Source organism: Aulostomus chinensis, chromosome 9 (assembly GCF_037954235.1).
Source record: "Aulostomus chinensis isolate RoL2024-O1b breed Wild chromosome 9, RoL_Achi_v1.0, whole genome shotgun sequence".
Taxonomy (NCBI): Eukaryota; Metazoa; Chordata; class Actinopteri; order Syngnathiformes; family Aulostomidae; genus Aulostomus; species Aulostomus chinensis.
The window spans coordinates 20,352,424-20,367,630 of record NC_141328.1 but is presented as its reverse complement, the minus strand read 5'-3'; the positions used below and the strand labels follow the sequence as shown (position 1 = coordinate 20,367,630).

Here is a 15,207-nt window from a genome sequence, read left to right as displayed (position 1 = left end):
TAGCTCTTATTGCTGGCTATGCTGCAGGTGGGCAAACTTGTCACCTTTTGGTACAGTGTGTACAGCTTTGTGATGTAAGCAAGCTGAGGGGAGGAGTGACCAAAAAAAAAAAACCACGCTATAAGGCTACTTGGCCAAGTGTGAAGACAGCCTGAGTCACAGCTTGAGAGGCTGAACACTAGAGTATAAAACACTAAATACATGAAAGAAGACACTGCAAGTTGAAGAACATCAGCCTAAAGGTTCTATTGCAGTGAAAGAGGTCTTGACAGTGAGTTACCAATTAAGGTTTGAATCTTAAAACGAAGCCTCAGTTAGACGTCTGCGTTGTGAGAGCTACGTTTGGATGCTGTCATCTTTGTTAGGTCCTCTCATCCGTCATGTACACTGACATCCTTCTGTTTTAGATAGCAAGGTTGTAATTCTTCTGTTGTCCCCCCATGTGGACACTTAGTATGTAACATAACTCCTCTCCTCACAAAATGGCTTAACCAGGCGCTTCAGAGCCGCCCTATCCTGAATTCCACTTATCTTCATTTTCAACGGTTCCCCTTTCATGACAACCCGAGTATACAACTGCACACAAAAAACACCATCAAATGTTACAACACTGTTATTGTCAGTGTTTGTATTGTGTTGGTTTTTCAATAAAAAATATCTCACCTTGTGAAAAATGGTGTGATGTTGGTCCGTGTGTGTTTCTGTTCAGTCACAAATCTTTTTGTGCCAAGTTGGCTCATATTGGGAGACTTTATTGCTGGCTTGAAACGTGCGCTTACACAAAGCTTTCCCTTTTCATGCCAGCCTGTGTGTGTGTGTGTGTGTGTGTTTGTGCAAAGCAGAGCCCTAGAGGCATCACTTGCTCTTGCTGTGGGAACATAAGTGGCCATTGTTGGGTGCTGAGAGCACCAGCAAGTGGGGGCCTGAGTTGCTGATGTAAAACTGGAAGGAAGCCCAAAAATTCTGGGGCAACAGGGCACACTGGCCTGTGTGTGAAGAGTTCTTTAGGGTATCATGCTTAGTTAAAATACACACGCATACACACACACACACACACACACACACACACCCTTGTACTTGTATCTTTGAGTCTGTTCATTGATATATTGCATTCCCTAGCCCCTCACCCTAACCCTAACCATCTCAACTGACTGCCTGACCCTAACCTTGACCCTAAACCTAACTTGACCCTAAAACCAAGTCTTGACCTCCACACAGCCCTTTAAAGATATGAGGACCAGCTAAAATGTTCTCACTTTCCAAAATGTCCTCACTCTGTTGGTTAAATACGTATTCCTAGTCGTCAATATGTAGCAAGTATACAAGAACACACACACATAACACACACACACACCCTCCTACATCCTCTAGACCTGTATGGAGCACATTTAGTAGGCAAGCCATCGCTCCCACACTGCAGTTGGCTAAGTTGACTTGACTGACATTAAATGTAGGAGAACTCGCCCCAGGTGTTGCCATGCTACACTGTAGTCTAGCTCTGATTGTGTTCTGCTGCTGGGAGAAGCACATAGGTGTGATTTCCAAAGGTTATGCCATCGCAGCGGTTATAGCTGTCGCCTCACATCAGCCAGCTCCACATCATATTAAATGTGTGATGTGTGTTACGTACTCTGATAGGGACAGGACTTTTCTCTTTTCATACCATTGCAAGTTTAGCCAGCAGAACGAAGTTGATTTGTGTTATTGGCGAGGCCTCTCTGGCTGACTGGCCCAAGTGTTGGAAGGCTAATAGATGTTAAATAAGGCTGCAGCCTGTCTGCCGGCCTGTAATACACTGTGGGCCGAGGCCAGCTCTCGGATTTGACCGTATCATCACCACCAACACCAGCTGCTAGGATTCACTTCTTGCCAATAATGCTCTTCTAATATGTTACTGATGGTTGGTGAAGCAGGAGTTTCACCTCTCTGTGGGTCAGTCTCAAAATACTGAAGAACCACATTTCTGCAGCATACCAACTATGATCGGGCGTGTCTAATACCTTGTTGGAAGTGTTATTGAGGTCAGCTGGAGCACTGCAGGGAGTTGAATCCCCCTCCTTTCACTGTTTAAGCTGTCATAGATGTGTGCAAGCTGGTATCAGATAAAGGTTGCATTAGGATGCCCTTCTGTAGATGTAATGCAGACGTGACTCACTGCAAGAATTGAATGGAGCTTGACTTATTAACTTGCTCCCCGCCATTGACAAGATTTTCTGTTTTTTCAGTGTTTTCACTGTTGTGTTAGAGGGAAATGTTGTGCACCTTGGGAAAGAATGCTGCACTTCTAGGTTCAAAAACTTTTCTTTTTACCGTATAGTAATGCTACGGAGAGAGGGGGGGAAAATAAGCATAAGTGAATTTAATGGATTGAATGCATTTATTTTTAGCTTAATTAATTGCTAATGAATGTAGTTATTGAATGCTTGAATGTGGCTGTAAGAGCAGCTGTGTACTGACCAGCAGCACTGCTGGCTCGTGGTCATTTGATCCACACATATTTACCTGACAGCACTCATCCTCTCACCAACACTCTCCCGCTTTTCAGCCTCACTGAATCTAGATCAGATGGTGCCTGCCTGCACACCTGCTACAGCCCTTGATGATAGTGTCAAGGGATGATGGACACACACACACACACACACACACACACACACTCACAGAGCTACATAAGTACTTACACACGCACACAAACACACAGCTCTTTCTAACCACAGACATGTTCAGTGTGTTGAACAGAGCCTCTGGCAGCATGTTGATTACAGCATTTAATTAGCGGTTTGTAATATGAGCATTTGTGATTTTATTAAATGCACCCAGAGACAATTAGACTTATTATACCCCCTCTGCTGCTCCGTCATTCTGGGGGCTCAGCATGTTTGATAATAGATGGCTAGAATGGAAGGCTAAAAGCCTGAAGGGACTTAGCTTGATTTTACGAGGTAAGGGTTCCCATTGGCCTCAGAGCTATTATATTTGAAGGGAGTTTTGGTTAAAACGCCGGAGGCAAAATCTGTGGGTGAGAATAACGTTGTCATACAACAGCAGTCAAGCTTTTTAGACTCTTGTACTCGGTCTAATCAAGACCACGCGATTCCATGTTCAGTAGCAGTATTTGATGTTCCAAACAGTTTTATTCAGACTCACTGTAAAAGCCTATTGTGAAATTATTTCTCAGTTTTCTCTCAGTTATTGATTAATCCACGAATGTTTGTGTTAAGCTGTGTGATTAAACTTTGGTGCATGTTCAGGATTTCATCTTAGTAGCCGTACATGTCAGTAAATGGGCATTTAAATATGTTAAACCTACCTGGCTCTTAATTGAATGGTGTCTGCCTTGCTCCAGCAAGTTCTGAAAAAACTTGCTTGGTAGTTTTTGCACATTTTTGCTAAAAGACAGCACATGACCTCCTCGGCAGATGTGATAACCCCTCTTTTTTTTTTCCCCAAGAAAAGGGAACTGTGATTGATCCGTTGGCGATAAAAACTGAAAGCAGGAGCCACCACCATCTGTGGCATTAAGACGTTTTCATGTAAATCTTTTATCAAAAAGCACAAACCGGATGTGCACCACCATTTGAAAACAGTTAGCTGTCTCTGATAGATTGATGATCTTATTTTACTGAAAGCGATGTTTTTGGACTTTTATTACTTATCTCGGCGTGTCCTTGATAGAGGTAGTCATGAAAATTTCTGTCAAAGACATCTTAAAAAAAAAAAAAAAAAAAAATCTACTAGAAAAATGTGTTGGAACACAGAATGAATCATTTATACTCATGAAACCTTTCATTCTTAACTTCTATCATCTCTGAAAAGGATGTTAAATATGACAGTCTCTCAATTAATCAGTTTTGGAATTCGTCCACAGACAAGCCTCATTTATTAGAGGGAGAGGATAATCATTGTGGTTAATAGTTCTGCTTTAGTGTAGTGAACCTGTTTTCAAGTCAAAAGAAGCTTTCGTCAGATGAAGCTCTGTTGTTATGGATACGGTTTGATTTTCAAATAGCCTGAGTCACCATGGAACTTCGTGTCCCCTGCTTCTATTCAAAGGTGATCTCTGGATGACTTCTTGATCTTTACCCTGCTCATTTCCTGGCACATGTTGTGTTTTTCTTTTTTTAATGACATGTCAGAGGGAGAGGAGGCACTGCCAAGATTGATTCGCTATTGCTATCATCAAGTAGCTATAAACTAAGTTTCAGCCGACGGGAATCGTCAATCTGCTGGGAGTGCCATTAGTGATGTCACATCCCTTATCAACCAAAGTGGTGGATTATTATTGAGCCATAAATGCTGGCAACTTTTTGGGGATTGTGGATCTGGGCTGTGCAGCAACTTGCCTACCAGTGGTGTCATGCTCAGATCAGTTTCGAGGCTACAGATTCCTGCTTGTGGCAGTTAAGAATTTCGACAGCTGATTGGAGGGCTGAATGTTGATGATGTCACACCAAAAGCTTCACGAGCAGCTGCGGGCACTCCTGTCGCTGGCATCATGCTGCCAGTCCTTTAGCTGGGCAGGGGGTTCATCAAGCTGCCCTTTTTTAGTCTGCTGTCCACTCAAAAGACATTCATACACTTCTGGCAAAAGAAGGTGACCCCCTGATAAAACACACACATTCAAACACTGATGCAGTTAGGGCTCGTTTCCACTGGCTCGTTTCCACCGGCTCACTTCGGCTCAGGTTGGGTTGGGTCAGTTTGGCCCCGTTTCCACTGGCCCCAACAAGGTACGAACCGTTACCATTTTGGTCCCTGCTCTGCTGGGGTTCCAAGCAAGCCAAGCAGGGACTAAAATGTGACGTAAACACATAACTGGGCACTGACTGGGTAACTTACCCGCTTACGTTGTCTACTTGTTATCATCTTGACCTCAGCAGAATACTGGTTGATCGCTTGGTGTAGTCTTTTATACTTTTCTTGGGTGTTCTGTTTCACTGCTTGAAGCCTTGCATGTCTGTTGTCCCTCACTTTCAGTTTCAGCAAAAACCACTGACTGAGCAACAGGCATAACGCTGCCTCTGTCGTCCATTGTTGTTGGTGTGTCGCACACAAATTATGCCAGGGACCTCTCGGTCGGTGAGTCCACCCAAGCTGATGTGGTACCCAGTGCTAGTGGAAACGCACCTGTACCTAGCCGTACCAACCCAACCCCACCGAACCTAAGCCGAAGCGAGCCAGTGGAAACGCCCCCTTAGAGGCTCAGTTCTGGGACCTCTGGGGCTTAAACCAGTGATCTTCCAATTAGCAGACGACTTGCTGTACCTGTGGTTATCATGTTTGTTGTAGAGCTGTTCAGCAGGTCAGCCAGTGAGTTTTATGGTGTAAGAACCAGACCAAACACCTCCACTCCCTCTAACACTTGTCCCGGTACACAAACAGCGGTGAGTCGTACAGCTCCAGGAAAGCACTAATTTGTTTAACTCTGCCAGCTGCAACTGGCCAAAGCATCTGAAGCCCTTCACTGCCAGCTCTCATTGAAAATAAATGTCCGCTGGCTGCTTTTGTGGCTTATGAATCTTTTCCAGTGCACAGCTAAGTCAAACAAATCGATCATCTGAAACCCAGATTGCTCCCCAGCTGCAGGAGGAACGTCCTTTCAGCCTGAGCTTTGTTGATTCTCATGCTTATGGCAACCTCTGTGACCCTTTATTTCAGATAAAATGGCGGAAACATCAATCGGAGCTGAGAGGATTATGGGAAAGGTGTGCAGAGTCAGCAAAGTCTTGCCTTTGATACCGCCTATCGCTTGTAATAACCTGCTCTCTGAAATGGGCTGCAGTGAGATTAAAACCGTTGGAAGGGTTTCTGAGATGTGGACATGAACACTCACCTAATTAAAACATGTGACCAATGATTTAATTGAGATCCGTAAATTTTGTCATTGATATTTACATCGGGTGAAGAGGAGAAGCCATAGAGGAGCCATAGAGGAGCTCATTGAGTTCACATGCAAACTTAGCCAAGCAACAGTCACGGGAAAGTTTCTCATCAGCTCTCACTGTCAGCCAGAACACTTTGGACGATTGCTTCCCTGGTGACCTGAAAAGCGTGGGAGGTTAAGATGAAAGGATGAGAGGAAGGAGTAGAGAGAGGGAAAGGGACAGAGGTGAAGGAGCGATGAAGGAGGAGGAGAACAGATAAAAGGCGTCAGGGTGCGATGCCCAAAGGTTCATCTCTGTACATTTCTCTGATTTCTACTCTATCGACACCTTAAGTGGTCAAGAAATAAAGGGGTGGCGCCTATACATGAGATAAAGGTTAGAAATGCTGGGAATATACTGGGATTTATGGAGAGTTTTAGTGGGTAGAAGAAGGAAGAAGAATTTTGTAAGAAGAGGGAAATATTTGGAAGTGTGTGAGCATGTGTAGGCATCTCTGCTAGTGAAAGCATGAATGCCTGCTTCAGGTGTGTGTGTGTGTGTGTTAGAGAGACACAGAGAGAGACAGAGCGACAGAGCAGCAGCGAGTACTAGACTGCTTAATGAAGTCTCTTTGGTTTTGGGGTGGAACAGAGGTGGATGCACTTCATTAACCTCAGTGTCACTTACAACATACACACAAACACACATGAGGAGAATGGAAAAAGACAGCAGCGATATTGAGGGCGGAAGTAACTAAAGCACATGCCAGGCGGATGAAGATGGATGGCAACCTTTTCACTGGATCCTTTATCTTAGCCCACACAAGTCAAACCAGCAGCTTTGTCCACATCCCACTCGCTTTTTCCTTTTTGGAGAATAGAAAGAAAATGTCCAAAGACCTTGACATTTATGGATATTAATGACATGATGGTCAGACTTTGTGGCTTTTGTTACCACGTTATACTTGATATTTTACTATTGTACATATGAAGAAAAAGGTTTTCAGGTCCATTTCTCAAAGAACAACCTCGACACAATAACAGATTTGTTCGACCTACAGCCCAATTTAACAGCAACATTGCGGTTCTCTGTTTTCTTGAACAATTAACTGATGGTTGAAAATCTGAGCTTCTCTGTCGGTTAACATGCGCAGCTGCAATTTCACTATAGTAATGCCTCAATATAGGTAAAGCTTTATTAATTTAATTGTTGTCCCAGCATACAAGAAGCAGGAAAGATGACATTTATTGATGAAAGTATCTCCTGAACAGTAGGTGGCAGTATGTCCCCTTATACCTGGTTGCAGATCTTCACTCATTGAACTTTTTATTGCAGTTCATGGTAACGTTGAGTTTCTGTTGTACCCGAGGTGTGTTATTGCCAAGATCTCGACAACATTACTGCGTTTAGTGCAGTTTGCAGCTCCTCTTCTTTTATCGTATGTTGGGTGGGATTATCTTTCCTGCATGATTTGCCTCAGCAACCATCCTGGTTGGACATTTGCCTTTGACACACCCCAGGCTTCCCCCCACATTACAACTGATCTTGCTGTATTCTTTGCTAGTGGGTGGACATGAATCAAATTATAATATTGCTGGTCTGCAGAGAGCCTGAAGCCCCCATTAGCCAAGGGCATTCTCAATTACTGTCCTCTGCATGTCCTCTGCCTGCTGGCTAATCACTTCATCCTGCCTTCAGCATCACTCCACCGCCTTCATCTCTCATGACTCCATCAGGTTTTTCCATGATTCCAGCTGATTCTTGTAGATGTCTACTCCGGTGTGTTTTTAATCATAAAACCTTTGTTAAGGACTCCAAGTAGAGCATGGGATTGATGATTCTTTCTCTCTTAATTCCACGAATGTCCTGCTCTTTCTGATGAATTTATGAGCGTCTTTATTGGTGAAATTAAAAGCTGTTTCCTGTTATAGAGAGAGCTTTAGGAGCCATTAATGGATCGATCTATTTTGCTAAAAATGGGAGCGAAAAGAGGAATGATGGGACACCATAAACTTAAGTGAGGGTCAGGCTGCTGATGTCACCGGCGTGACTTAACTCGCTGTGTTATGGGTGGCTACAGTACTTTTAATTTTCTTGTGCCTTTTTGACTTTGAAAAGGTTCACATTATCTGCTACATTTAATTACGCAACAGTAGCCATTGCAAAGCTGGCTCATGCCAAGTCGGCATTAAGGAGCGGACTCAATGAGCCCGATCCATTAGATGGCTGCGTCTAAATGGGAGCCTTCTCCGCTACCACAGGGAACACTCGACAAGTTTAATATGAGATGGCACTTTTTTGGACTCGTCTAGTGTCTCCTTGGAAGTCCGGTTTCACTCTGGGTAACAAATGAGTGGGTTGATGTCAGGATCTGGATACCTGGAGGCAACAGTGAACACACCTCTCTGTTTATGATTGATATTGCTTAGAGTGCTGCTCGTCAAAGTCACTTTGTATTGCTTCATTGCCTTCTCTATGTTTCAGGACTTTTTCTCTGGTGTTTAGCTCATTGGTGAAATTGTTGTGACAGCAGAGGGCTGTGACCAGCGCTAATGAGATTCCCATTGATTAAGTCTAGGAAAGTCAAGAAAATGTAGTTTTACAAGTTTTACAGACCATAGAGTGATGACTTCAAGTATCTTCTTTATTCAGTCTGACATCCCAAAACCAAAGGACTCTTCATTTCTGTCATAAATCACAAAAGGAGTCTTAAACCAGGAAGTGTTCAAAACGTTTAACTGATAAAAAGACGAAAGTGATTAATATCAAAATAGCCTTCAGTTCCTTTTCCTTTGGTAGATGAATTGATGCAGCTGGGAACCCAGCTGGATGAATCGTTGTATGGAATAGCATTCTTCTTTCAAGGACTACCTACTTAATATTATTTCATTATTTTTGGCTCAGTTTGTTACCTGTTGCATTCAGCTGCAGTTGTGGATCCTTTAACATTGCAACGCTTTTTGACAGTTGCTTTAATAGCACAGGAAAAATTACATGGAGTGTTATGAAAAAATATCAGCCCAGAGTTCAGTATTGGCCCTGGGCAGTGCTCCACACTGGTGTTGTGGTTCTGGAGATTCAATAATGCCTTGAAAAAGATCAGTATACCTCAATGTTTAGGAAAAAAAAACAGGAAAAAAAAAATTGAGGGTGTTTTTTTTTTAATTGAAAGATAAAATGTTTCCAACATTTTACTTTCAATGAGTCCTAAATAAGCTAATTAAGCTTACATATCCAGCAAACTCAACAGTATATTAAGCAAAACAGCATCAAAGTTGATTTACATCTGACTGTAAAAGTATTTTCCTTTTCAGCTCTGCCGTTTGAGATTCATCTGGCCTGAAGGCTCTGACGGGGGATTAGCTGAGCTTTGAGAATCAAAACCGTTGTTGGGTCAAAAGCAGGACAACACACTTGAGCAGCAGTTAACTGGGTCATCTTGTTTCAGGCTCATGCTGTCACCATCATCCCTAAACTCTACCCTGTCCCTAAGGTGCTTCAATAAACCAGACCTGTGGATTATTATGTGGTATGACTCACAAATGGCCTTGCATGTTGATTTGCATGAAGTGCAAGGTATTTTCAAACAGCGCTCGTGTGGTTTTCTACACTCGTGGACTCTCCACCTGCCGTCTTAACCACAGACCTACTGTGTGTGATAATAACTGTTGACCCAGGATAGACAGGGAGTGAGACTCTGTGCGGACATGTTGTGAGGCTGCACACTTTGATGGTTGCACTGTGTGTAGGTTTGAAGAGAAGGTGCCACAGTTGGAATGTCGGGAACGTGGGGGCCGTCAGCATTGGCCCTCCACGTTTCAGTTGGCTGGGCCCTAATGGAATGCTAATATGGAGCCCCCTCATTTCACAGCAAGTCCTACCTTAGACTTGTCAGCATGGACAGATCAGACTGTGCATACACACAGACAGACTGCTGAGTGGGAGGAACGTTCCATAGCCCCCTGTTGAACGAGAGATAACACTCCCTCCCTAACAAGGAGCTGAATTCATGCTCTCTTGGAGAGAAGAGACATGAGCATCCGAGAAAGTCTGTCACAAATCTATTTCTGTTACATGATCTGTGCTTTAGATGACACACTGAATCAGATCTTAGAACTAACTGCACCAACCTGACAAAATCCACCTCGTATGTCAGCGTCCACTTGTTCCAACTTTTTCACTCTGTCCTGGCGGAGTACCTAGACGTCTGCTGTCAGGTGTATAATCTCTTCCCTCACAGTGAATTAATCAGGGCAAGCCCGACAGCGCAGATGCAGAATTACGTGGCGTGAAATTACGCCATTGTAGAAAGATTCTGCTTGAGCAGGAAGGCAATCCCTCTTTGCATTTCTATCTTCTCTTACATGTAATCACAGGACCACTGTGCTGCATATGCAAACATCTCATTGCTAAAATTTAAGTGCCGACTGCGCTGTCAGATTAAGCTAGCCTCAACCGATTCTTCATAGACACGCTCACGCACATAGAGGAAACACATTTACATACTTGACACTCTGATCCCACTCACCTCTGCCATATCTAAAATAAAACACCCGTTGGTGCCAGCCCAGGGACATGCAGAGATGGTGGATTGCAATCGGCTTGGCCTCAGCAGCTCAAACCTCATTCCCCATCAGATGAGTGCAAATTCCCCACAGTAGAGATAAGCAACGCAAGCTTTACTTTTTCTTCTGGGGAGCAGTTGTTTGGCAAAGTCCACTAAGGCCACGTAAATTGGGGTGACATGAAGGATGGGTTGCATGAGGTAAACAAGTACCAAGGCGATCCTTCCCTCCTTTTTTCCTCTCTCTCGCCCTCCGGCCCATTTCTCAGCCTCTATTTATTCAAGTGGCGGAGAAAAGGAGGGGACAGTGAAAGGGTTGTATATACCTCACAGCTGGACACTGATAGGACTTTTTACAACCCTCAGTGTCCCGTGTGTGAGAAACTGCAGTAGTTGGTCCGAGCCCTTTAGAAATTCCCCCCCTTTTCCCAGATATTGGCCCTGTTTGTGGCTGACCTAAAGGTTTGACAATCCAGACTCTGACATGTTGTCTGCAGTTCCCATACGTCCTCATCAGCGGTCTGAAAGGGCCGCTTCCCTTTCTCATCCTCCTTCTCGTCTTCAACATCATGCCCATAAGTAGTTTATACTCTATTTGTTGTGTTTTCCAGGAAATTCCCCATTCTCAAGAACTCAGTTGTTGAGCATTTGAAGCATTATTGCAAACACAGATGGACTTACCGCTGTATTGCAGATAAACACCCCCCTCCATCCTCCAGTGGGAGGTATTTGAAAGTGTACAATGAAGCAAGGGGGGGGGGGGGGATGACCAATTTTTCTTCCTGTCTGTAAGGTCTTTTAAGGGGGAGAAAGTTCTTTTGATGTGGGACAGTATTGAAGTTGGTGTATGTTATCTCTTTGTGCAGTACAGCTGAGCTGCAAACAAAGAGCCCCTTCCGCTTTTACACGCACAGATACGTATATATTTGTTTGCTCCCTTCTATTTGCATTCACCAAACTTGAGATTTAAAGGAACCTTTTCAAGAGAGATTTCAGAGCTTATGTTGATGAATCATTGACATGCTGTTGGACCATTAAATGGGTCCAAAAGGTCCATCAACCATGGTTGCACTCCTGCACACAAACGCAGTTTTACTTCAGTCCCTATTGCAATATTTATGTAGACTTCCCTAAAGACTTAACCTAACCTTAAGTGGACCAAATATTGGGACACAACTTTGGGGAACTTTGAGCTCTGTACATTCACTTCATAGTATATAAAACACTGAATAATTATTTCCTATGTTTAACTTTCCTGAAGTAAAAGAGTCATAATACATTTTATTTATTGGCACATCTCAGAGCAAACAAGGTCACCATACAATAAAAGACCAAGATTGGAATACTTTTTCCTTCACTGCAGCTCAAACAAGAATAATTTTGTGTATAATCAATAGGCAATAGACTAAATGTGTTAAGATTCAAGATGCAGTTGATCCGAAGAGGATAGACTGCATTTATGTTGAGAAGTGTATGGATTATCCAAGCTACATTCTCTGACTCCCCTACATCTTGTGAAAACCCTCATCCCAGTTTTCACAAGGTATGAGCCTCTCCAAAAATGTGAGCCAGGTTAAAACGTCGGAGCATCAATTGCCTACAAAATGTAGCTCCACAATGCGCATATTTTTTTAGGGATGCTATGTTTGACATGCTGACATTTAACAACTGTCTGAAACACATTTACACATTTGTTTTGAGATAGTAAACCACTGTCTGAGAGAACGAACCAGAACAACCGGTGATTATGGTGAACTCTTATTTGATGACCTTGGGTGGAACCAGTGGGCGCATTGATTCCTTTTTGATTATATATGTGTGATAGCCTGATAGCAGCCACCTCTCTTCCTGACATGAATCACTGAGAGCCAACACACTTGGAGCTAAATGAACTCCCTCCTCTCGCTCACCCTTAATCACATTAGCCTAAGTGATATGGGAACGCCAGGCCAGACACACACTCCCTCCTTCTCTCTCTGCCTTTCAACCCAAATAAATAGCCACTCCTCCAGAGCTTTAAGTTGTCTTAAGCTCCATCTGTGGATAATAGACTGTTTGCTCCCCCAAAGACCCCAGTGTGGAATAATGAGGATCAAGAGGAGAACAGAAAAAGCAGGATGAGATAAATGCAAGAGGGCTGAACAGAGAAGGAGAGTTTGGCTAACACCAGACTCCATCAAATCACCTGTCTTGTGAGGTTATTGTGCCCAACAACTATTGGGGTTTTTTAGTTCACCAGTATTGGGTTGGTGGGTGAAAAACTTCTAATAAAACAGAAGCACGCCTGGAAGGTGGCTGTTTGGGCCAGCTGGAGGTTATAAGGGGTGTTTGAGTGGCAAAATGTATTGGTATTGTTTGAAATCATTTCTGTTTTAACATTTGCAATCTCAAGACAGTAAGTCTTTAAACTGTATATAAGTCGTAGTACTACAGTACCAGCACTGCTTTTCTCTGTCCTGGAAGAGAGTACTCGTGGGTTCCCATTCTGGAGGAGAGAATAATCACAAATGATCCCGCACTCTACTAACTATAGCAAGTAAAGTGGTGACCACATGTCCAGTTTGTGACAATGCAACCCTTGTATTCTAAAACATCAACAAGTGGTACGGCCTCATACAGGATAATATGACTGTACTTGATGCAGATGTGTTTTGCTGCAATATGATCTGCATTAGAGGCCACGCATGATACATCTCCACGCATGCCTGGTTAAAAAAATCGATGGTGGAAATTGGTTTCTGTGTTGCCTCGCGGTCAAAGGCTAGCTATATCTGCAAGCCCACCTTTTTATGTACGAGCCTCGCATACGCCCCCAGTCTCCACCAGCTGGGAAAATTGCAGATTGATGCTCTCAGGTCTGTGTGTGTGTGTGTGTGTGTGTGTGTGTGTGTGTGTGTGTGTGTGTGTGTGTGTGTGTGTGTGTGTGTGTGTGTGTGTGAGAGAGCGAGAGACAGACAGACAGAGAGAGAGAGAAAGGAGATAATGAGATGTATTGTGTATGTCTGTGGTGATGCTTTTGCAATTTTCAAGGTTTGAAACATCAGTGACACTGATTATTACCTCTCGTCATCCTCCTATTTCCTGTCCCTCATCCTCAGTGTGTCTCATCTCATTTTGCCTCAGTTGTCCTTTTCAAAGTTGTACCCAAATGTATGCTTTTTATTTTTTATTTTTTCAAAGCTTAACTTACAGTGCTGATCTGTTTTTCTTTGCTTCTTTTTCTTTTTGCTTTCGGAAGCTCACAAATATATCATTGCAGGTAAGAACTTTCTTAAACTATCCTCCAGCTCCTTTCTTGTGTAATTCATCTTTGTTTGTTTAGGGAGGTTCAATAAGATGAAATAATATATCTCCAGCATTCTCTTAGGACAGGCCTAATTAAAAGAACTTGTCAAGTTGAAGATCAATGCAGACACACTCACCTCTTGGAGGTCACAGTGTATTCAGTCTCCTCCCTCACTGGCAGCCACAACAGGGCCGAACATCAGGGAGAATTTCAACCTTCACGCAGTCAAACCATGAAGGAAATGTGTCGATGTTTGTGTCCCATTTGATAAGATATTAAACTTTGATATGTGTGCATGCTGACAGGATGCAGGCCTGTTGTCTTTCATTCTAAACACACTGTATGCGTGCAGGTTGCTTTCATGTGTTTATGGCTGCTGCAGTACTTATCCCCATGGTTATATAAAGCTGCCTGAGAGAAAGGACAAACTGGTTAATTTTCCTCAAAGTTCAGCCTCATTGCTTGCTCTATTGTTTGTATAATTAATTGAATCAATCCTAAGCAATTGGAAACAGTTAGATTCTTAGATTGTATTTGTGTTGTAGTAGCTTCAAAGTTGCACCGTTGCATATTCAGCAAATCCAAAAATGCCACAGTATTGCTGTAGTTAGAAATACACACTTGTGTGTGTGGCATCAACCTTCAAATGAAGCGTTAAACCCCCTCAAGACTCTGTGGCAGGGGTAAGGGTCAAAAGTCATGCATGGTGGGATTATGGAGGCTGTGGTGCCTGCAGAAGTCTATGACCTACTCCAACAGGGTTTCCTCTGGGATCTCATTAAGTGCTACGCTGGATAAAACCAATGCAAACAAGCGCCTACAAAAAAAGAATGCTGCACACCTCGTAAAAGCCTGAGGACCCATTACTGCTTAACTTTTCTCCTGGTGGCAGAGTTGGTTCGTGTAGTAACAAGGGTGACATTTTCTTTGTCTGCCACTGGTTCACTCGTTTCACTATTGATGTTCCTGCAGTCCAATTAGTCATTTTTATTACAGAGCAAGACAGTAATATCACACAAAAGGCTTGACATTGCTCTGAACCTTTTGATTAGATGAGGCTAATGCAAATATGTTCAATGCAAATATTACGTCCCCTTCTGCATGAAGAAAGCCCAGCATGTCTGTTCTCACGTAAGAAGCAACACTGCTCCAAGAGTTTACATCTGCTAACAACTGCTTTGAACCCCAGATGTCACGCTGTCCTCCTCTGACTTCAGTACTGCTGAGAGGAACAGGGAGTCTGACCTGAGAACCATGTTCCCCTGATATTTACACTGAATTTTACACTTTCATAAAGTGTAATTTCAGATTTTTATGTTTGACAATTTTCTTGCCAAATAAAATGCGCAAATCTCATAAAGTTTTGTTTGCCACTAGGCTAATCTTCTGCTGCAATTTCAAATCTAGTCTAAAATCCCACTGGTGGTCCAAGTGGTAATGCTAACTTATGTATGGCATCAAATTTATGCCAAAAGTCCACGTGTGTGTATTACACT

At 43.1% G+C, this 15,207-nt stretch overlaps 1 protein-coding gene across 3 annotated transcripts in view; it reads left to right on the top strand.

Moving 5' to 3' along the window:
• The window catches only part of agrn (agrin), a 250,892-nt gene that overhangs the window by 48,862 nt on the left and 186,823 nt on the right, over positions 1-15,207 (top strand). For 2 of the 3 annotated variants that reach the window (XM_086214151.1, XM_086214148.1), the window contains exon 3: positions 13,664-13,684. The exons of the other annotated variant lie outside the window; for it this stretch is intronic. In XM_086214151.1, coding sequence (XP_086070277.1) covers positions 13,664-13,684 — 21 coding nt within the window. The remainder of the gene's footprint in view (positions 1-13,663; positions 13,685-15,207) is intronic. 3 annotated transcript variants of the gene reach the window in all.